This window comes from Canis aureus, chromosome 4 (assembly GCF_053574225.1).
Source record: "Canis aureus isolate CA01 chromosome 4, VMU_Caureus_v.1.0, whole genome shotgun sequence".
Lineage (NCBI taxonomy): Eukaryota > Metazoa > Chordata > Mammalia > Carnivora > Canidae > Canis > Canis aureus.
The window spans coordinates 20,719,973-20,743,633 of record NC_135614.1 but is presented as its reverse complement, the minus strand read 5'-3'; the positions used below and the strand labels follow the sequence as shown (position 1 = coordinate 20,743,633).

Below are 23,661 nucleotides of genomic sequence, written 5' to 3'. Positions count from 1 at the left end.
TATATGTAAATAATTACAATGAAAATGTAAGTTATAATAAACATGCTTCCAGCCCTTATCATTCTCAACTCAAGAATTGTATATTAGTTTCTAAATAAACAACTCTAATAGGCAATCTTAATCTTAATGCCCAAAGTTCAGCTCTTGATTTTTCTTCCTTCTCATATCTCCTTAAGTAAACAGTATCTGCATGTACCCAGCTGTTCAGGTCATATGCCACAGAGTCATTTGTGATTCTCTGTTTCTTTTTAACCCATAACCAATCTATTAGCAAGCCTTGTTGTCTTGCCAGATTTACCAGAATTCTGCTACTTCTCAACTCATCCACCAATGAGTGCTCCCTAAGGTAGTCTCCACTTGGGATACTGTAATAGCCTCTGAACTGCTTTTCCTTCTCCATTTCTCACCCCTCATCCTTGGTCCCTGTCTAATCTGTCATCTATTCTTTAGAGCAGACAGAATGATCCTTTTAAATTTTAGGTCAGATCTTGTTCCTTTCCTGTTGTAAAGCCTTGAATAGCTCCTAATCACAAGAATAGAATTTATTATTATTATTATTATTATTATTATTATTATTATTATTTTCTTTTTTTACAAGAATAGAATTTAGAGTGGATGGTGATCTCCAAGGCCCATACAATTTGGTGCCTCAGTGCCAGCCTGCCCTCATCTCTTATGCTCTGATTCTGCTGTTTAAGTACTCTGGCCTTGCTGCTGCTCTTGGAACACGATAGTCAAACTTCCATTTTGGAGCCTTTGTACTTGTCTTTCCTGTTTGGAAAATGTTCCTTTGGATATTCAGATATCTTATTCCCCTGTGTCATTTTTACCAGATCAGAGAGGCCTTCTCTGATACTACCTCTAACTAGCCCTTCCTTATCACATATCTGTTCTCTTGCCCTTCTTTACTTTCTTTTTAGCACAGATCAATGCTCAGTATCATGTTACACAATTATGTACGTATTTGTTTATTCTCTGTCTCTCCTCAGTAGGATGAGGCTCACTGACATATTGTCCCGGTTCAGTGCAGGTGCACCAACATTTGTTGAATAAATGAAATGTGGAGTCCAGATTTGTTTTGTTTTGTTTTTGGGTGGCAAGTAGCTAAGTAAATACTGGAGGAAACTAATATTTGATATTAGTGTCAACGTGTGGTCTTTTCCTGGTTGTATTTAAGCTCATATTTTTTTCTAGGAATAAGTATACTTCCTGGATTAGAACATTTAGCTACAGCTGTTCGTGTTGGACATGTAAATCTCTTTGCTTTGTTATGCCATCTGCATGGCCCAGAGGGCTGGGAGAATTGGAGAGGGATCCACATGTGTTTTGTTATCATCCCTCAGTAGCTCCAAGTAATAGCTTGGCTAGCAGTGTTGTTAATCTAACAAACAAACAAAACCCTAAATTATGTTTTAAAAGATGATGGTTGTTTTATACTTTTTGTGTCATTAATGGTGACACTTATTATAGGCTGAATTGTATCCCTCTCAAATTCATTTGTTGAAGTCCTGGTCCTTAGCACCTCAGATTGTGACTGTATTCGGAGATTTGGCCTTTAAGGAGGTAATTAAATTAAAATGAGGTGTTTAGGGTGGGCCCTAATCCAGGATGATTGGTGTCCTTATAAAAGGAGATTAGGACATACAGAGAGAGATACCAGGGATGCATGCACACAGAAAAAAGCTATGTCACAGTGAGAAGGTAATGAGAAGAGTGCAAGCCAGTAAGAAAGGCTTACTTTGTCACTAACCCTGTGGACACCTTGATCTTGAACTTCCAATCTCCGGAATACTGAGAAAATAAATTTTGTTGTTTAAGCCACCCCACTCTCTAGTACTTTATACAGCAGGCCTGGCAAACCAATATAAGGATTAAAAAGTGAAAATCAGTAGGATACCTGGATGGCACAGTTGGTTACGTGACTGGCGCTTGGCTTTGGCTCAGATCGTGATCTCAGGGTCATGATCTCAGGGTCATGAGATGGAGTCCCCAGAGTCTGCTTAAGACTTTTTCTCCCTCTCCTTCTGACCCCTTCACATTGCACTCACATGCATACATGTTCTCTTTCTCTCTCAAATAAATAAACGAGTCTTTTAAAAAAATAAATGTTAAAAAAATGAAAATCAGTAATAAAAATAGTGTGCCTGTTCTTTTTTTACTTATAGTTTGAAAATGAACTATGTGAACTGTGTTTTTTTTTTCTTTTTGGCTAGAAAAGGCTCAATATAAGTATATACTTGATTCTAGATCACTTTGAACTGATCAGACTTCAAATAAGCTATGGGAATGGAGACATGCTTTCCTATAATAGTACACATGGGAAATGACAAAATATCCTGCATTAAGGAATTCCTTTTGATGAAAACTACCATGTGCTATTGCTGAAATTAAATTTTAATTTTGACTTAGCTATCAGCTGTCTTTGCAACTGAACAAATCATTCAACATTACGGATCTTGGTTTAAGGTCTCTAAAATCTAGAGTTTCATTCACTTTTCATTAAGTAAACCACTACTTATTTATTATTTGCAGTATACTAGCTCCGGGTTTTTAGGATGAGGCAGTCATGGTTGCTGCCCTTATCGAGTTCATGGTAAAGCTGGGGAGGTGGTATGATAACAGCTAATTACAAAATGTTATAATGAGTGATGTGAGAGATACATAGGGTGGGGTGGGGTGGGGTGGGGTGGGAGGGATGTTTCAGGCTGACTATGCCAAACATTTCTTGTTCTGGGCTTAACAAGTGGTTTGTGGGAAAACTCCACAAATGGAAGATGGAAGTGAATTTAGACAGAAGTCTAAATGAGAAGTTTAAACTCAGAAGTTTATGAGATCATAAATTGCCTCATAAACCATGCTTTAGACTTTATCCAAATCATGCTTTAAACTTAATCTTATGGGCAGCTGGGAACCATTGGAGGGTTTTAAACTGATGCAAGCATTTCAGATTTGCATTGTAGAATGATAGCTCTATGGAAGTGTGGGATGAGTTGAGGCACATGATGAGGGCCAGAATCGATGCATATACTTTTTGTAATGATAGAGTGAAGGATAAGACTGAAATTGAGGTGCTGCTTCTGTGTCATGAAGATAGCATGGAAGGAGTATAGGCCAGAGGAGTAATCTGGAAAGCCCCATGAGAAGCAGTGGCCCTGGCCAAAGAGGAGGTGATGGAAACTAAAGCTTTTAAAGAGATAGTTTAAAGTACCTAGAGAGGAGGATAAGAGGGAGTAGCTCAGATGACCTCTGAATTTTTGCCTCAGTTTAGAGGTGTCAGTCCCTGAGATAAGAAATATAAATGGAGGAGGACAGTTTTGACCCCATAGTCTGCCAAACTTGATTATCTGCCACTCAAACAAAAATAATTTCAATCTCAGCCCCTTTGCCTGTGGTTCCCTTCACTTGGTTCTCTTTCCCTGCTATTTGTCCTGTAGAAAACTGTTCTTAAAGGCTCTTCTTGGAAGCCCTACTTAATCCTTGTGAATGGTTGCCATCTCTAACACTTTCTTTGTACTTATAAGTCTAAGTAGTTATCATTCTGCTTTTTATATTGCAGCTAGTTGTGTATCTCTCGGAGCATACTCATCTTTATTTTCTAAATGTCTAGGATATTGTTTTGAACATAACATGTGCTAAGTAAGTGTTTATTGGCCTAAGATGATGTAAAAGAAGAATGTAGTTGGTATAGGGTGAGTGTTAAATGTCAATTGAGTGGTATACATTTGCTGAGTTCTCAATACTTCAATCTTCCACAGTACTTTTGTTAACACAGTGAAGGTTGTTTTTGGAAGGAAATAAATAACAGTTGAAATTATCAATAACTTGAAGAAGGGTCCCTCTCCTCCAAAGAGTAGATGATACTTTTACTTTAAAACATTTCTGGTTTTACTGTAGACTACTGTCTATAGACAATTTTATTTTTCTACCTTCTACTTTCTTTCAGAACTTTGAAGTTTTTAGCTAATTAATGTGACTTAAATGCCTTATATTTTATTTCACACATTAAAATTAACTCAAGGAAGCAAAAGTAGCTCTGAAAATTCCTGTGAACTATTTATTGGAAGAAGGTTAAAATTCAGTGTTTTAGCTAATAAATAAGAATAAGATGGCTGTTAACATGGCCTTTTTATACTACAATGATGGTAGAATTTAAAAAAGTAGATTGAGAAAGAACATGGTTATAGAATATAAATGTATTAACCCATATTGGCATTTAGAGAAGACTTTCTACAAAGCTAGCATTTGAAATATTAAATTGTTGTACTAATGCAACAAATCAAAGTAAGTTAAGCCTCATGCCCCTATTCTGCAATGCTCCTATTATGCACCAGACTTGCTCTATATAATGACAGTTGATGGCTTGGTTCACTAATCATCTCAGTTTAATTTTCAGTATCTTTGGAGCATCTAGAAAAGCACACCTGAATTAGAAAAGATTAGAAAACCCTTTTTTTTTGTATTATAGGTTTTAGTATACATATATTACATGACATTAAAAATATATCTGGTTTTATGGAATTTAAATGTGCAGAATTGAGGGTTGCTGATGGGAGGTGAGTGGGGGTAATAGGGTAACTGGGTGATGGGCATTAAGGGGAGCACATTATGTAATGAGTACTGATGAATTATTGAAAACTACAACTGAAACTAATGATATACTGTATGTTGGCAAATTGAATTTAAATAAAAAAAATAAATCCACAGAATTAATAAAACAGAGCATTTCTTCTTTTCAGATTATTTGAAGTATCCAATGTAGGACCATTTCAGTAGGGGAGCTCATTCCTGTATGTATGTGTGAAGATGTGTCCATAGCCTAGCTCAGACTGACAGACTAAAGACAAGTGAGTGAACCAGGCTCTTTAAAAGCCAAAAACTTGGGCAGCCCAGGTGGCTCAGCGGTTCAGTGCCACCTTCAGCCCAGGGCCTGGTCCTGGAGACCTGGGATTGAGTCCCGCGTTGGGCTCCCTGCATGGAGCCTACTTCTCCCTCTGCCTGTGTTTCTGCCTCTCTCTCTCTCTCTGTGTCTCTCATGAATAAATAAATAAATAAAATCTTAAAAAAAAAGAGCCAAAAATTTTCCAAATTAGAGGAATCCTCTAAGGTCTGAGAAAGAGAAGAAGGGGAGGGTTGTACATTAGTGACAAAAAGAAAGGTTAGCAAGACATAGGCTTGGACTTACATTAGAATCATCTTTACTGTAAATGCCAACTAAAGTTTTTGTGTTGCTTATGAAAATATAACTGATTTTATACTAAAAAAGAAATGAGGAAATGGGAGTTATTTTACAGAATAACCTGAAATCTAATTTTTACTGATTGCTGATATTCCTCCAAGAGATGAGAGACTTTTTCAGATAACAAATGCACCCCTAACCTTTGGTGAAAGTCATCTGTTATCCTGAGTCACAGTCACTGAAGGGAATTGGTTAGATCCTGTAGGTAATTTGGCAGGGGTGGGGGGAGGGAAAAAAGGTTTAGTTTTCTTTTTTCCCCTCACAGGATTACCATGCCACCTTTATTTTCTGAAATAAAGTGAATCATTGAAAGTGTCACTTGACTTTAATCAATATTAAATAACGATATTGGGGTATTTCAGAAGACATAGGTAGAAATGATTTATAAATGTGAATAACTTGCAGGTTGCAGTTGCACTTATTTCGATGGAAGCACAATATTCTTATACAATGTTCTTTTCACATTTCTGCTTTGGCATTTATTATAAGGAACAAAACATTTCTGGAATGCTCATTTTAATTTCAAAGCTCAGGCTATTCTATGGAAAACATTTGGCGCATGGAAGATCTGAACAATAAGAGAGGAATGTTCAGTGGGAAGCATCATGAATTGTGGCACTTAAAATACATTTTGAAGGAACATTTAGACAATGATACTTATTATTCATTTTAAACAAAGATTTTAAACTAGGTACTATAATTTGTCTTAATCTGAACAAATATCTTTTAGCTCTTAATATATAAATTAGACTGACAATAGTGAGATATTTGCCTTTTGGAGTATGTGAAAACCCATGAATAAATCAGGCATATTATCATCTTTATTTAATACATAATAAAGACACATGGCCCTATTTCACTGCTTGTAAAACATATAGGATGTGCTCTGTTAACTGACTTCATCACATTTAGCACAGAGGACCCCAAGAGCAACACGAGGGTAGCCCCAGGACAAGGATCTCATAACATTTTTTGATTCATGAGGGGAATGGACTAGAAAATGAACATTAAATGTCAACCAATATTTGTGTCATGTTGTGCATTTTACAAGACATTTTACGTATTTAACATTCACACAGTTTTATAGGATAATATGATTGTTCTTTTCCAAAAAAGGGAACAAAGACTTGCTACAAGGCATTGCACTCTGGGTTGTGAACATGAGAATAAAGCAAATTAGAGTAAAGCAAAGGGTCTAGTGGATGGAGGAGGAGAATTCAAATAATTCAAAAATTATTTTCAACTGTGTATTTCCCCCATAGCTTGTAAGTTCTTTCTCAGTTCCTAATTAAAAAACTGGATCCATATACACAAGTAAACAAATATGTTGTGCTCTATAAGCAATAAACAAGCCAAACCTTTAGGGCCTACAGAGCAGGAAAGGTTATGTATAGTCCATTGTCAAACATGTGGTGCATGATTGTTATAAAATGCTTTGGCTACTTGATGATATGTAGGATTCTAGCTTTCCCTAGGAGTTTCACGGCTTCCATTTTAAATACTGGATACAGGGTTTTTTTCTTCCTCTGCAATAGAGATCTTCCAGATTTGCTTATAAAAATGTTAATAAAATTTATGATTGGGATCCAAGGTGTAATTAAGAAGTGGATGTTTTTTACAGTGTAATTTTGTATGAGGTTTAGTTTCCAAATATAGATGCTTAATTTCTTCTTCTATTTCTTTTTTTTTTTTTTAAGATTTTATTTATTTATTTGAGAGAGAGAGAGCATGAGTGGGAGAAGGATTAGAGGGAGAGGGACAAGCAGACTCCTTGCTGATTGTGGAGCCTGATGCAGAGCGTGATCTCATGCCCCTGAGATCATGACCTGAGTGAAATCAAGAGTTGGACACTCAACTGACTGAGCCACGCAGGCACCCCAGGTGCTTAATTTCTATCTCTAAATATTGCTCTTATTATTAGTTTATTATTATTTTAAATGAATTTACAAAACTAATAATGCTCATATTCAGACAATTCAAAATATAGAGATTAAAAAGGCCCTCTTTTCAATTACCCCATTCATTAATCCATTTACATAATAAATATTGGACATCTACTTTGTGTGTTGTTATGGGTGTTGGAGAAAAAAAACACACTTTCTGCTTTCATGAAGTTTACATTTTAGTATTAGAAGCATGAAATAAACATATAAACAAAAAATATCAGGTTTGGTAAGTGTTTTGAGGAAATGTAAAGTGGAATGAAGAGACAGAGAAAGTGGGGATGGGTTGTCAAGAAAATCTTCTTGATGCGAAACTCAGAACAAGACCTGTTTGAGAGACCTCCTGAATTAGGGGAGAGTGGAGGAGACAGATAAGAGAGATTACAAAAGGCCAATATGTAGGTCATAGTAATGATTTGGGTTTTGTCCCTCTGAGATAGGTAATAAGTGTTTCATGTTTCAGAATGGTACTGTACCCCCTCAACATTGATAATCTTTATACTCACCCTAAATAGACTAATACTTACTGACTTAATTAGGATTATTTTGCCTCCCTCTTAATACGGACTATAGGCTACAAAGTGATATAAATAATTATTATATACAAATATTTATACATACATATAAAATATATGTAATATATTTACCTGTTTTAGTAGTAAATTTGATAAGTTTCCATCCCTGTGCCTCTTCTTTCCTCATGTCCTCCCTTTCTCCTTTCCCACCTTCTTCCTTCTTTCCTTTTTATCTTTATTGGAAGTTCCATAGTGGCTGATAATATTGCTGTTGGTGCCTTGACTTGATTTAGGAGGGCGTACCAGTAGTACCAGGAATAAATCATGTTACTATGAAATACTTCCTTCTGTTTTGGGCTGTGATGTCCCAGGACTGTGTTCTCACAATTTGTCTGATGAATGGCTTATATTTTTCCAATTTTAGGTTACTACACTTGTCAATTGTCCCCAGAATCCTTCCAACAGGAAAAAAGGACGTTCAAAAAGAGCCAGAGTCCTTCTAGCTTCTGTGGAGGAAGCAACTTGGAATTTATTAGACAAGGGAGAGAAGATTGCCCAGGAAGCTACAGTTTTAAAGGAAGAACTTGCTTCTGCACTTGAGGAAGTACGCAAAGAAAGTGAGTACACTAATTCTGGTTGGGAGCAAACTGTATATCCTTAGGGTGTTAGTTATGGAATTAGATTTGTGAGTGTTTTGTTTTTGTTGACTTGAGTTTATTAGTCTTTTGTAGAGCTCTGAGGAGCTCGCTGTGGGAGGCGGAATGGCTCATTAGCTCCACGGCTCAAGAGTACTACTCCCAGTTCTTTCCCTGTAGGCCACCTTCTCTCCATCATGTGCCACAGTCTACCCATAATAAACAAAGAGAAGTGTATCCTGTTTTGTCATAGAATATAATGAGAAATGACTAATGAAGCTGAAGGTGTATTTTCCCACACATAAATAAATTATAAAATTCCTAGTTAATAGTTGGAAATAATAAATTATGAACCTGGCCACTTAGGAGTACATTTTGTTTTTATATTCTAGAGATTTAGAATTCCTAAACTTAAAAAGACATGCTTTGCAAAACCTATGCATAAATCAAATTGTTGCTATGTTGATATTATAAAGTGAACATGTACTTTTTACCTTTTGATGTATTTACTTAGGTAATAACAACAGTTTTCTAATGAATGTAAGTCTCATTGCAGTCTGTTTTTAAAAGAACTGCCCTATTTTTGTATGAGCTTGCTGCAAGGAACTATTTTGAGAGGATAAGAAAACTTAAATATGTCCTGTTCAGCTTTGTGAAGAGACTTGGTGTGTTTGGATATTTCCCTTCCCAACGTAACTTTATGAAAATCATGAATTGTTTGTTAATTAAATAATGAAAATGAATATATTTCCTTTAATAAACTTTAGGTCAAATGTAGGGGAGTTATTTTTGTTATATATAAACTTTATATGTGATTTATATTTTACTGAGACTCTTCAGAAAATATTAAAAAAACCATAATGCCTGAGATAATTTCACATGAATTCATCACTCCTCCCTGCTACCTTAGACCCATTCTTTGTCCTATCCTCTCTGTCCTGGTACTATCATCCACATAGTCATCACGTCAGTGTAGACCCTTCATTTATCATTTCACCCTGTCTTCCAGTTAGTCTCTAAGTTTAACAAATTCTGTCTCCTTTTGTCTCTCAGAAATTTCCCTCTTCTCCATTACTGATGTTGCCTCCTGAATTCAGGATTACTGCATTAGCCTTAACTTATACCAAAGCCAAATATATCTTTTAAAAATGAAAATATGCTCATTTTACTTCTATGCTTAAAATCCTTTTAAAATAGCTTTTGAAGGATTAGAGGGACTGTCTTTCTGGATCAAGTTCAGACTTTTAAACCTAGGTCCCTCAGCATTTCATAATTGGTCTTCTATCATTCTCTCCTTTCTCATTTTCTGATTCTGTCCCCCTTTCAAACTTTCCTACAAACAAGAACTTGAAGTATCTTAAATGGCCCATGTTGTCTTATGCCTCTGCACCTCTGTTACCAGCTATTCCCTTTCAATCAGCCAATCGTTCATTTCAACAGAACTCAACCCAGGTCTTTTCCAGGAATTGCATACTGACCTCATAATGCTGATTTAGATGTCCCTCTTCTGTGTTCCTGCAGACTCTGAGTATCTCTTTCATAGGATTTACACCACACTTTGATTTACTTGGTCGGTAAATCTAGATTCTAAATTCCTTGAAGGTGGCAAATACCAGGTGTTATTTGATGAGCAATACCTGATACATAACATATCATAACAACCACCTGATAAATTTTTTTAAATAAATAAAAAATGGAGCATCATTTTGTCACTTTATATTATAAAATTATGTAATGATTTTATCTTTGCATTTATTTTTAAAAAAGATTTTATCTATTTATTTGAGAGAGAGAGAAAGAGAGGGGGAATGAGAATATAAGCAGGGGAAGGGGCAGAAGGAGAAGCAGACTTTGGGGCTCTATTCCAGGACCTGGGGATGGTGACCCAAGCTGAAGGCAAATGCTTAACCACTGAGCCACCCAGGTGCCCTTATCTTTGCATTCATGACATATTATCTTTTATGTTTTTTTTTTTTCTGAGTCTTTTGGTAAGGAATATAAACGCTATTCTGGTATTGTTTTGGTCACATAATGTAGTGTATTTGAAAACATAGTTTTTATAAACTACCGATAATATGTAAGACATTGGTCATTCTTAGCAGAGAACAGTAATAGCATAAGTTGTCGTGAAACGATATATCTCTAAAAAAAGTAAGTTAACAGTTTTTGGCTCAATAAAAGAAAATTATTTTAAAGAGAAGGTCTCAAAGAGAAATATGTTTTGATTCTAGGATTATGCAGTACATCCTTCACTGTGTTCTATTATAATGTGTGAAATCGTATTATGTGATATATATGGCATATGCTGTATACACAACAAATACATTTGGTTAAAAATCACCAAGTGCTTTATACTCTGATTCTTTTTGACAAACTGCCAAATTGAACTACTGCCACTTGAGTGTGGGAGGAAAGCAGTGAAATGGCAAATGGTTCTGGAATTTGGGGAATGGCCAATGCTTATCCTATGGATAGCAGAGATAGTAACAGTGAGAGCACTGTTTCGAAAAACTTGGAAGGAATTTTAGCTCTGTGGTAGGGTTGAAGTATCAGGAGAATGAATTCTGATTCAAGTAACTCTTTGATACTAGAAACATATTTTAGTTTCCTGCCTTTTTTTTTTTTTAAGGGCTTTGTCCAGTGGCATAATATGAAGGACTAATGAAGAGCAAAAAATAAGTTCAAAGTATTTGGGAAAGTGAAAATATATTGGAGGTAGAAGTATATTTTTATTTATATATTCATTGACTTATTTTCAAGGAGAATTTGACACTAATTTAGAAAATTTCTTCTACTGAAGACTGTAATTTATGTAGCATTATAACAGGATTCTGTTTTATTCTGTTTACTGAATTTTTTGGCTGTAGTTAGAGACTTGAAATGATAAATAATGTGAGCATTTAATTACCTAAAGAATTTGCCTATGGAAGATAAGGGCATGGATAGTATTAGGGAGGATGGTGAAAGCAAAGGTCATAAGTGGGCAGACCTGTAGAGATGCAGCAAAGGTGGCCCACATAGTGATTATTTATCTTTCCCTCATGATCCTACAGCTTACCCCTATATTTACATCTATAGAATGGCAAAGTATTAAAGTATTTTATTTAAGTGGTTTTAGAATATTCACATAACAGTTAGCTAGGAATTAGCTAAGAATTGTTTATAATGTTTGGACTACATGTTTTGTCTATAGCATATATGCTACCTTCCTATAGCCTCTTGTGTACCCCTGCAATGTATAGACATTGCTTCTAAGTCACACAGTTGGTTATATTTAAAGCTTTTTAATGGTTTACTGAGAATAAGAAATATAGGAAAATGCATACATTATTGTGAACAACTCAATATGGTTTCACATTGTAAACACACAATGTAATCTCCACCCAGATCAAGTAATAGAAACTTATCAGAATCCTTAAAGCACCCCTTGTGCCTCCAACCAGTTACTACTTCCTCACCTCAAAGGTAACAATTATCCTAGGTTCTTACATAGGTTCATTTTTTGATTCTTTTGACTTTACGTAAGTAGGATCATATAGTTTGCTATCCCTTGAGTTTGATTTCTTTTGCTCAATGTTACACTTGTGAGATCTCAACATATAGTAGTTCATTAATTTCATTGATGAATAGATCATAATTTATTTATCCATGTTAGATTGATGGATAGTTGAGTTTTTTTTTTCAGTTTTTGGCCTTAATAAGTAGTGCTGCTGTGTACTTATTTGTGCATTACTTTTGGTGTGTGAATGTACATTATGCTGGGCTACACTTAGGATGAAATTTCTAGTTCATAAGGTATACACTCAGCTTTAATAGATTTTTACCAAACAGTTTTCCAAAGTGGATTTTCCAACTGACATTCTCATCACTAATGTATAAGAATTCCAGTTGCTCTCTACATTCTAGCTAACTTGGTGTTAGTAAGTGTTAGTGTTTTTGATTCAAGTGTATGTAGTGGTTTTATATTGTAGTTTTAATTTTTATTTCTCTAGTGACTTTTTGTGTGTTCTAGATGTGAGTCTTTTGTTAGTTGCGGTTATTAAAAATGTCTTCACTCTTTCATTATATTAAGCATTTTTGATATTTAGAAGCAATTTTGAAAAATTCCAGTTAATTATCTTATTCCTTTATGGAAAGAGATTTTTCTGTTCTGTTAAAAAAAAAACTTAAAAAAACTTTGCCTATTGTAAATCAAGATAATCTCATATGATTTCATATGAAATGAATATCTTCTCGTATGAAATCATCTACAGTCTTTATTGTTTTGCCATTACAATCTACCTAGAAATAAATTTTTATGAATGGTGTGAGTTAGGGTTCATGATTCATTTTCTTTTTCATATGGGAATTCGTTTGATTCAGTATTATGTGGATGCAATAGAAGTTTAATTGTATCAGTATAGCTATTGAAAAAAATTATTCTTTCTCAATTGAATTTCTTTTGCACCTTTTTCGAAAATCACTTGACCATTATCTGTCTACTTAGGAACTCTGTTCTGTTCATTGATTTGTATGTCTGCCCTTATACAAATAACATGTTGTCTTGATTATTGTACCTCAGAGTAAATGTTAAAATAAAAATTATCTTGATTTTGTAATTCTAGATCCCTTGCACTTCCATAGAAATTTTTGAACCAGCTTCTTAATTTTCAAGAAAGCCTGCTGGGATTTTTATTGGGATTAAATTGGATGTATATATCAATTTGTGCTGAACTGACATTTTAATAGTAAAGAGTCTTCTGATTCAAAAACATGTATTCATTTTTGTGATATTGTAAAATACTTTAAAGATTTAAATTTTATATCTATCTATTTGTATTTATTTATTTATTAAAGATTTATTTACTTTAGAGAGAGAAAAAAAGGGAGCATGAGTAGAAGGAGGGGCAGAGGAGGAGAGAAAATTTCAAGTGGACTCTGCTGAGCAGAGAGCTGGACGTGGGGCTCAATTTCATGACCATGAGATCATAACCAGAGGGAAACCAAGAGAAGGGTGCTCAACCAGCTGTGCCATCCAGACACCCCTTTTACATATATGTTTAAATTTAGGATACTTTCCCCCTGCTCTTCCAATCTGTTTGTAAGTCTATCCAGTGAACTTTTCACATTACTTGCTGTACATTTTTAATTTTTGAATTTTCATTTGTTTTTAAAAAATAGTTTTCATTTCTATGGAAACAGAAATAGCTTTCATTTGTCTAACTTCTTTCCAAATTCCAATTCCCTGCTGAAGTTTTCATCTTGCCATTATTTCTCTTGAACATTTCAATTATAGTTAATTTCTCTATACAGATATATGGCTCTCTTATAGACTTCTAAAATTTTTATTTATTTTATTTTTATTTTTTTAAAAGATTTTTATTTATTTATTCATGAGAGACCCACAGAGAGAGAGAGAGAGAGAGAGAGGCAGAGACACAGGCAGAGGGAGAAGCAGGCTCCATGTAGGGAGCCTGACGTGGGACTGGATCCCGGGTCTCCAAGATCAGGCCCTGGACTGAAGGCGGTGCTAAACTGCTGAGCCACCCAGGCTGCCCTCTTTTTTTTAAAAGATTTTATTTATTTATTCATGAGACACACACACACAGAGGCAGAGATGTAGGCAAAGGGATAAGCAGGATCCCTGCAGGAAGCCCAGTGTGGGACTTGATCCCCAGACCCAGGATCATTCCCTGAGCCGAAGGCAGACACTCAACCACTAAGTCACCCAAGCATCCTTATGGGTTTGTTTCTATTGTCTGTTCTTTTGCTTTTTCAAGTACCTCATTTTGTTTCCTGGTATCTTGGATACTTTTTGATTGGATGCTGGGCGTTTTGTATGACAGATTGTAGAATTAATTTTTAAAGGTTGGCCTAGTTTTGGCTAGCTGTTATTCTTGGGTGTAGCACCTCAGAAATCTGAATTGAAAGTATGAGATATTTTGGATTTCCTCCTAGGCGGACTCAGAGCTCCAGTTTTGTCTCCCTGACTTTCTGAAGGAGGGAAAAACTATTCCCTTCTCTTAGCTGCCATATTCTTTTGACTTCTGTCTTATTCAATCTTTCTACCATTTGCTTTCTCATAATCATAACCAGAAAGTCATCACCAGGTGCATTTTTAGGATACAAATATCAAAAACAAATATTAAAAACTCATTAAAAATAGGATGAATATTTTAAGGCCTTGGGTATGTAATAGAGTTTATTAAATATGAAACAAAAAGCTGTAAAGAAAAGACTAATGTATTCTATCAAAATTAAGAACTTTTTTATATCAAAAAATTCTTAAAGAACATGAAAAGACACAACTGAGGAAAATATTGACAATAAGGGATAATCAAAAGAACACAAATCAATAAGCAAAATAAAATTGATATAAAAAGAATTTTACAGAGGAATAAACAGTGAAAATGTAAAGAGACATTCAGCTTCACTGGTGATCAGAGATATGCAAAAGAGGTATCATTTTATGCAATTCAGTTGGCAGAAATTTAAAAATCTGACATGTTAGAAAGACTTTGAAGTAACAAGATCTTTTATACATTGCTTGGTGGAGTGTAAATTGGTACAACTACTTTGAAAAACAGTTTGGATGTCACTTTTGTTAAATGCCAAAGTTCCATATATATGTGGGTATGTTTCTGGACTCAAATCAATTATATTTCTAGTGTTGTTAATGTATAGAAATGCAGTTGATTTTTTTTAGATTGGTACTTTTTCAGGTATTATCTCTGAAATGAAACATTTGGATGGTTATTTTTAAAAAGAAAAGAAACATTTGACACATGCAAACACACATGGCCTGTTTCTTTGGGATTTCTTATGATGATAAGATTACTTTATTTGGCTTATTGTGAGAAACTAATTTTACAAAAGTGATATGATACAGTATGTGGCATTTGCTGTTCATACATGAAATTGCAAAGAACAGGGAATTATAACAGATGCAAAAATATGTCTTTATGTGTATATATATTCTTTCTATTCATAAACATTCTTTAGTTTGCTGTTTGGAAAAGAAGATAACTAGTGATATGGATTTAGCAAAAGTCTTAAAGATTTGTCAGTTAAATTTAAAGTTGTGGAGGAAACTTAATTGAAGTTTACTTTACACGTAACTTAGTGGTACTGTGAGTTCCCTACAGAGGGTAGGCTCCTCAATCATCCTGGTTTTATTTTATTTTATTTTATTTTTTTATTTATGATAGTCACAGAGAGAGAGAGAGAGGCAGAGACACAGGCAGAGGGAGAAGCAGGCTCCATGCACCGGGAGCCCGACGTGGTACTTGATCCCGGGTCTCCAGGATCGCGCCCTGGGCCAAAGGCAGGCGCCAAACTGCTGTGCCACCCAGGGATCCCCCATCCTGGTTTTAGATTTTGCTTTCAGTTGTAAAAAAAAAAAAATTAGATGGAATTATAGATTTGAATTGCAAGTGAAAAAAATACTCTTTTGTGTTTTCTTCAGTGCTTTGATAAAAAAAGGAAAAGGACACAAATTATGTGACATATTAAATAAACCTGGTTCAGAGTTTGTTCCAATTTTGAATAAAATAGAGAGAAGGATTGTAGAAAGGAAGTGAATAGTCAGTATTTCACTGAGGTATAGTTAAGAGAGAGAGACAATTACAAGAGAAACCATATTTAGTCTCTTATGCCCTTTATTTATTTGTAAACATTTGTTAATATTTACAACATTTGCCTGATATTTACCTACTTTGGTTAAAAATTTGATATCTGTATTTGGTTGTATTTTGGGCCCTGTGAATATAGAGATAGTCTATTGGGGTAAGTAGACATGTAAACAGTTGAAATAATGTCTGGTAAATGCCACTGTAATGGTATGTCTTAAGAGCTGTCGAAGCACATGTGAAGGAGCAATAAAATAGTGACTCTAAATCTCCCTTTTCCTTTGTTTTACCATTAAGTTGGGAAAGAGGAATCTCTCCCATAGGAGGATAGGTGAGTACATATAAAATTGAGAGGAAGATTTGGTCTATGTCTAGCCTGTCTTTTTTCAGAGTCTTGCATTTCTTTCTCTTTTATTTAAAAAAATTTAAATTTTTATTGAAATCTTTGTATAGGCCAGGCTCCATTCTCCGTTAGGCTCACAGAAGTGAACTAGGCAGACAAAGCTTGCCCTCATAGAGCTGACGTATATTTTAGTGGGAAGACAGGTAGTAAACAAGTAAACAGACTTACTTTTAATTCTTAAAGGTTATCAGATTCTTTTTCCTTTGAACATTTAGACATAATGTTAATAGTTTTCTCATGCAGACACTATCTGCTTTATTAATAATTATACAATGTTAGATTCCTAATAACATATTGTTGACCTTGAATAATACAGGAGTTAGGGATCCTGATCCCCATGTGGTTCAAAATCCCTGTATAACTTTTGACTCCCCTAGAACTTAACTATTAATAGTCTAGTGTTGACCAGAAGCCTTACTGGTAACATAAACAGCTGATTAACATATATTTCATATATTATACATATTATATACTGTAGTTTTACAATAAAGTAAATTAGAGAGAGGAAAATGTTATTAAGAAAATCATAAGGAAGAGAAAATATATTTGCAGTGCTGTATATAAAAACATCCACATAGAAGTGGACCCACTCAGGTCAAACCTATGTTGCTCAAGGGTCAATTGTAAAATAAATATAAAAATATATCATTCTCAATGTATAAAGGGATAATTGAGATTTCAAGAATGTTCAGAGAAAGATTAAGGTTCAGCATTTTTGTATAATGCCCAGACAAGACAAGATGCCTACACATATGTACCATAGCACTAATGAAACCTCCATACACTTTGGTATGAATTATTTGGAATGTGCAGTTTCACACCAGCAGTCTTGGCAGTTATTAATACCAGAGCCAGCAATTGGAAACATGTACTGTCGGCCTCATGTTGGTGTATGTCAAGTGGGAGAGGGCTTGCAAATTTGTTGGAATCCTGCCTCTGCTAGAATACTTCCCCATCTATTTTTAATTGTGAGCCTCCACCAAGGCTACTTTGAGCCAGGGGAGGGCTAGGAAGATTAATGAGGAGATTTTTGAATCCATTAGGGCCCTCTAACTATAGCTCTCCTTCCCAAATACGGAGCATGACATTTTATACTAAAAGAAATGCTATGCTATTTAGTCTACTAATGCAGGAGCCTCCCAACTGTATGTTTGTAAAGCTTAGGCCAGGAGCAGCTGACAACTTGCCTCAGTTTGCATGGCTCATGAGTATTTCTAGCAGGGTAGGTAATATGGCTAATGGCTGGGGGACTGTCCTCTCCCTGGTGAGAAGTAAACATTAGTATTGAAAAATGCACATGCTTGCCACGTACATAATACATGTATTCAGGTTATTTAAAAAATTTATCCCTCTTTTTACATTTCCATAGTTCTTCATCTTCATTTGTAAGACCCCAGGTTTATAGACTTTTTTTTCTAGCAGGAATTAGAAATCAAGATTTACTATCATCCATATTAGTCAGAGAAAACGATTACTTCTAGAAACGATTATTCCTGGAAAATGGTATCTTAGAAGTGTAATAAATCTTCCTATCAGTGTACTTGGGTACTTACTTAAACAACAAATGCTATTATAGAATTTCCAATATTGAACCTTGAAAATGTTACCTATTGCCTCCCTGATTATTTTATGCATTTTTATTTGTGTATAAGGGAAAAATGTGTCTTAGGGAAAACAGAGATTTAAAAAATTTAATGGTGTCATTTTGGGTCACCTGTGTTGAACCATCTTCTCTCTTAAAACTCAGCTGTATTGAACGTATATTTATAAGAGAAAATAGCAGTTCATTTTTAGTTAACTGTCCCTAAGTAACAGGTCAGCTCCATCTACTTTGCTCAACCACATTGCAGTTAGGACTTAGATAAAATGTTTGGTATTTACCACCAATTACTCACAGCCTATATATGGTTTCAAAGGCAACAGCTGCTGCCTCATTATTTCCATCTATTGCTATGTTGATGCTGTATATATTTAACTGTTATTATATCTCAAGAGTGTTCTTAGATAAGCATAAAGTCACAAATACAATAATCTTTCTACGAAATACATTGTGCTTGAGGATATGCAGTTCATTCTTCATTTGAAAGGGGATGATGAACTCTTGTTCTAACACATTTTAACATGCATGCATGGTGTCTTGTAGCTGGCAGAATGTTTATGGAAACACTTCCATTGAAGACTGATGAGCTAATTAGCTACATTGCTTGTAAACTACTAATTGCTGGAACACACTCAACATGGCATCCCTTAGTGTTCACTTGAAAAATCTGCAGCAGGATTTTCTTATAGTGCAATTGATATCCTCAGCAAACTCCTCAGTGTCACCCAACTTGAAGTATTGTGTAGGCAGTTGGGAAGTACTTGATCTGTGTGTGAAGCCATCTCACTTTCAGTCACTAGATATGGGCCTGGGGCATATGGACAGGATGATTTGAGAAGATAACTACAATGTAAGTTTTGAAAGTGAGAGGTATTCTGTAAACCACATACCATTTACTCTGATGTATAATTCAGAGATAGGAGTGAAGATTTATTTAATGCATGTGAACAGATTGATTTATAAGTGAGGAGTCCTAGAAACTAAAGTATGTACTGAAATCTTAGCTGGTAAAGAGTTTGAAATCAAAGGTGTGATGCATATATTAGCCATGGCTTTGTTTTCCTTCTTGGCTGGAGAGATGGAACCACTCTCATGGCATCACTCTGTGTGTAAAGGTGAGTGTAATGCTGACAAGTGATCTAAAGTTTATCCTTATAGGTGATAGGTCTGAACATTATTATTTTGTGGCATATTTTAGTGTTAAAGAGTGCATTAAGCTGTTGGAAGTTTCTCAGGGTCAGGAACAAGAATTTTTAGATTTTCTGTTCTTGACTCTTCTCATCTCCTTCTTCAGTTTCAAAAGAAGTAGTCCTTTTTACTTTTTAAAACTTTCCAATTTTACCTGGATCCTCATTTATGTCTTCTCTTCTTTTAAGAGACTTTTCTTCTATAGTTGTCTTTTCTTTCTCTAGTCTGTTCATTCATATTCCTTTTCACTGGTTCTTTCATCACGAACACATTAGCTCGCCCCTGCTTGATGATTGGCAAATATCTAATAAAAATGCCATTTCCTCTGTATGTTAGTAAATTGAACACCAATAAAAAATAAATAAAAAAAATGCCATTTCCTGATGGACCTAGGGGGTGTTATGCTAAGTGAAATAAGTCAGACTGAGAGAGGCATTTAAAAAACAAAATGAATAAACAAAAACAAATATAACAATCAGACCTATAAATACAGAGAACAAACTGATGGTTGCCAGAGGGATGGGGGTGGGGAATGAGCAAAATGGATGAGGGGAGTGGGAGGTACAGGCTTCTAGATAAGGAATGAATAAGTCATGGAGATTAAAGTTGGTGGTATTGTAGTAGCATTGTATGGTGGCAGATGTGGTGAGCTACATTTGTGGTGTGCACTTTTGATGAGCATAGCATAATGCATGTTGAATCACTATGTTGTACGCCTGAGAGTAATGTAGCACAGTATGTCAACTATACTAAAAACAATTCCATTTCATTTAGTTAACTCTCTTTTTAAACTTCTACTCCTGTTTACCTTTTCTGTTCTTCTGCTTTGGTTGGCTTATTAGTTGTTTTCTCTTTCTTTTTCAGGTTGTTACATACTAAATTCTGTTATTCTCTACACCCCCGTTTTCTTCCCTCATTTACTTTCTTTTCCTCTTGTCTCCTAACTGATTTTTCTTAAGTATTAGTCTTGGTCCTCTGTCCCCTCTAATCTCCTTTCCTTGGGCTTATCATTCTCAGGACTTTAATTATAACTGCTTTGTTGGCTAGTTTCCAAGATCTATAAAGAACTTATTAAACTCAACACCAAAGAAACAAACAATCCAATCATGAAATGGGCAAAAGACATGAACAGAAATCTCACAGAGGAAGACATAGACATGGCCAACATGCATATGAGAAAATGTTCTGCATCACTTGCCATCAGGGAAATACAAATCAAAACTACAATGAGATACCACCTCACACCAGTGAGAATGGGGAAAATTAACAGGGCAGGAAACAACAAATGTTGGAGAGGATGCGGAGAAAAGGGAACCCTCTTACACTGTTGGTGGGAATGTGAACTGGTGCAGCCACTCTGGAAAACTGTGTGGAGGTTCCTCAAACAGTTAAAAATATACCTGCCCTACGACCCAGCAATTGCACTGTTGGGGATTTACCCCAAAGATACAAATGCAATGAAACGCCGGGACACCTGCACCCCGATGTTTATAGCAGCAATGGCCACGATAGCCAAACTGTGGAAGGAGCCTCGGTGTCCAACGAAAGATGAATGGATAAAGAAGATGTGGTTTATGTATACAATGGAATATTACTCAGCTATTAGAAATGACAAATACCCACCATTTGCTTCAACGTGGATGGAACTGGAGGGTATTATGCTGAGTGAAGTAAGTCAGTCGGAGAAGGACAAACATTATATGTTCTCATTCATTTGGGGAATATAAATAATAGTGAAAGGGAATATAAGGGAAGGGAGAAGAAATGTGTGGGAAATATCAGAAAGGGAGACAGAACGTAACTGCTAACTCTGGGAAACAAACTAGGGGTGGTAGAAGGGGAGGAGGGCGGGGGGTGGGAGTGAATGGGTGACGGGCACTGGGTGTTATTCTGTATGTTAGTAAATTGAACACCAATAAAAAATAAATTAAAAAAAAATAACAGCTTTGTTGACAACTTTTCTCATATAAAGCTCTACTGCCAAAAGCACTCGGAATGCTTTTCAATCATTTTTCTACATTAATACATGGTAATCATGCTCAACTCACTCCCACAAAGAATGATTATCCTTGAGAATGTGTGATATTCAACACACAAGTTGACATTCCACTTCCTTCTTTCCCAGTGAGAAGTGATACACATTGCAGTCAACACCATGGCTCTAACCATTTAGTAGGTAGTTTCGCTTGGCTATTTAGGTATTACCTTACCCTTATGTATAAAATGAACTCAACATCTTCTTTCACAAGCCCTTTACAAACTTTTATCTCTCTACTGTCATCTGACTAGAACTCTTAGCACATATGAGACAGTTGATTATTTTCTTCTTTCTAAAATACTCTATTTCCCTGAATAATGGAGAACCATACAGTTCTAACTTCCTCTCTTAATCTCTTTGGCTACTTCTTCTTTATCTCCTTTTGGTTCTTTTTCTAAATGGTCATCTGATGTTGGAATTCCTCAGAGCCTGATCATTGCATGGAATGCATGGAATGCATGGAAAGCAAAATGGGAAATCAATTTGTAATGGTAGATTTGTAGTAGACCTTGGAGGTCCTTGCATAGCAAGATAAGGATGCTGCAGCACCAAAGAAAATTTTTGACAAGTGACAAAGACACTGTCAAGACAATGACAGGACTAGGTCTGTGCTTTGGGATGATGTACCTGGCATTATTATATAGAAGACAGGTTAGGTTTCCACAGTGCCTTCCTAATAGTGATGATGATAGCAAACAACAACTATAATAATATTAGTGTCTATGTGTCTTAATGAGGTACGGTGTGTAAAGCATTGATTATAGTAATGGACACAAACATTATTCTTCACTATAACCCTGTAAAGTAGCTATTATTATTATTTTATTGTGTAATTGAGGAGACTTAAATTTAGAAAGAGAATATGACTTGCCTGAGGTCACCCAGTTAGTTGGCAGAGTTGGGACTCCTTTCATGATATTATATTTAAGAAATACTTGTTGGCTGGTAATTGTACCTATGTATTCCCTTTGTTTTTGCTGTCATTTAATATATGACAGTCTTATCCCTCCAAGTGTCTTTGGAATTGCTTGAGTATAATGCTCTAGTACAGCTTCAAACTGTGCTCCTTGAAAAGTAGTACTGCTGGAGATGCTAAGAGCTCTTCTGGGAGAAAAAGCAGCTAAATAAATTTATAGAACTCTGGATTAAAATTTTTAAACAAGGTTTTTTACCAGAGGATTTCTCAGTCAATGCTTTTCAAATGCTAAGTTGTATTGCAAATATCCAAGAAGGGAGTTGGTTAGAGTCTATATAGGTAGGTTGGGTTCCCTAGAAGTGGAATGTAAGATAAGGGTTCTTGTACAAGTGATTTACTGAAGGAGTCCTGTGTGAAATCTATGAGGCATTAAATGAATCAGAAAAGGGCAGGGGAAAAGCTGAGCAAAGCTGAGGTAAAGCTGCACTGTTGTATGGCAAACACTAGCCAAGGGTGTGGTAGGTATGGCTGAGGATCTGAATTGTGAATTTTAATTATAATTAAAATCTTAAAAACTGATACATCATCAGTTATTAGAAAGCTTTGAAATTGAGTACAGGAATGTACTTTTTCAACTGTAATTTTGATGAAATCCTAATATAGATCAAACATTTGTGATGAAAATTTAGCCCCTGAATTGAGACTTACAAGTAGAATACATAGTAGATGTCAAAGACTTGGTGTAAAAAAAATGTATAATATCCTAATAATTAAATATTGATTACATGTTGAAATGATGTATTTTAAATATTTTGCTAAAACAAAATATAATTTAAAAATTCATTTTTCCTATTTCTTTTTACATTTAAATGTTTAAACATGTTTCTCACTGTTACTACTTGAAAAAATGTGGCTACAATATTTTAAATTGTATATGTGGCTTACATTAATTTTCTATTGGATAGTGCTGAAGTCTATCTTTTCCTAACCCAACAGGAAGCTCTGGAGAATGAATGGCACTGGAGTTGTCTCCCTTTGAGCCAAGGGAGCCAACCTTTTTTGTTACAGGATCAGTTAGTCCTCAGCTAATGGCCACTCTTACTTATCTTTACCCCCTCTTATAGCTTCCAAACACAATAGTTTTTTTTTTTTTTTAATTAAAAATTTTTTTTTAAATTTAAATTTTAGTGAATATGTAGTGCAATATTGGTTTCTGGAGTAGAATTCAGTGATTCATCACTTACAACACCCAGTGCTCATCATAACAAATGCCCTCCTTAATACCCATCACCCATCTAGCCCATCCCCCACCCACCTACCTTCATCAATCCTCCTTTTGTTCTCTGTTTTTTTTTTTTTTTTTGTTCTCTGTTGTTAAGAGTCCCTTATGGTTTGTTTCCTTCTTTCCTTTTTTCTTTTCTACCTTCCCATATGTTTATCTGTCTTCTTTCCTAAATTCCACATATGTGTGAAAGCATATGGTTTGTCTTTCTCTTACTGACTTATTTCACTTAGTTTATTTATTTTTTTTTTTGAAATTTTTTTTTTTTATTTTTTATTTATTTATGATAGTCACACAG

At 35.1% G+C, this 23,661-nt stretch overlaps 1 protein-coding gene across 7 annotated transcripts in view; it reads left to right on the top strand.

Annotated features, from left to right (window-relative positions):
• The window catches only part of CTNNA3 (catenin alpha 3), a 1,688,099-nt gene that overhangs the window by 70,030 nt on the left and 1,594,408 nt on the right, over positions 1-23,661 (top strand). For all 7 annotated transcript variants that reach the window (XM_077894689.1, XM_077894690.1, XM_077894691.1 and 4 more), the window contains exon 3: positions 8,119-8,311. In XM_077894689.1, coding sequence (XP_077750815.1) covers positions 8,119-8,311 — 193 coding nt within the window. The remainder of the gene's footprint in view (positions 1-8,118; positions 8,312-23,661) is intronic.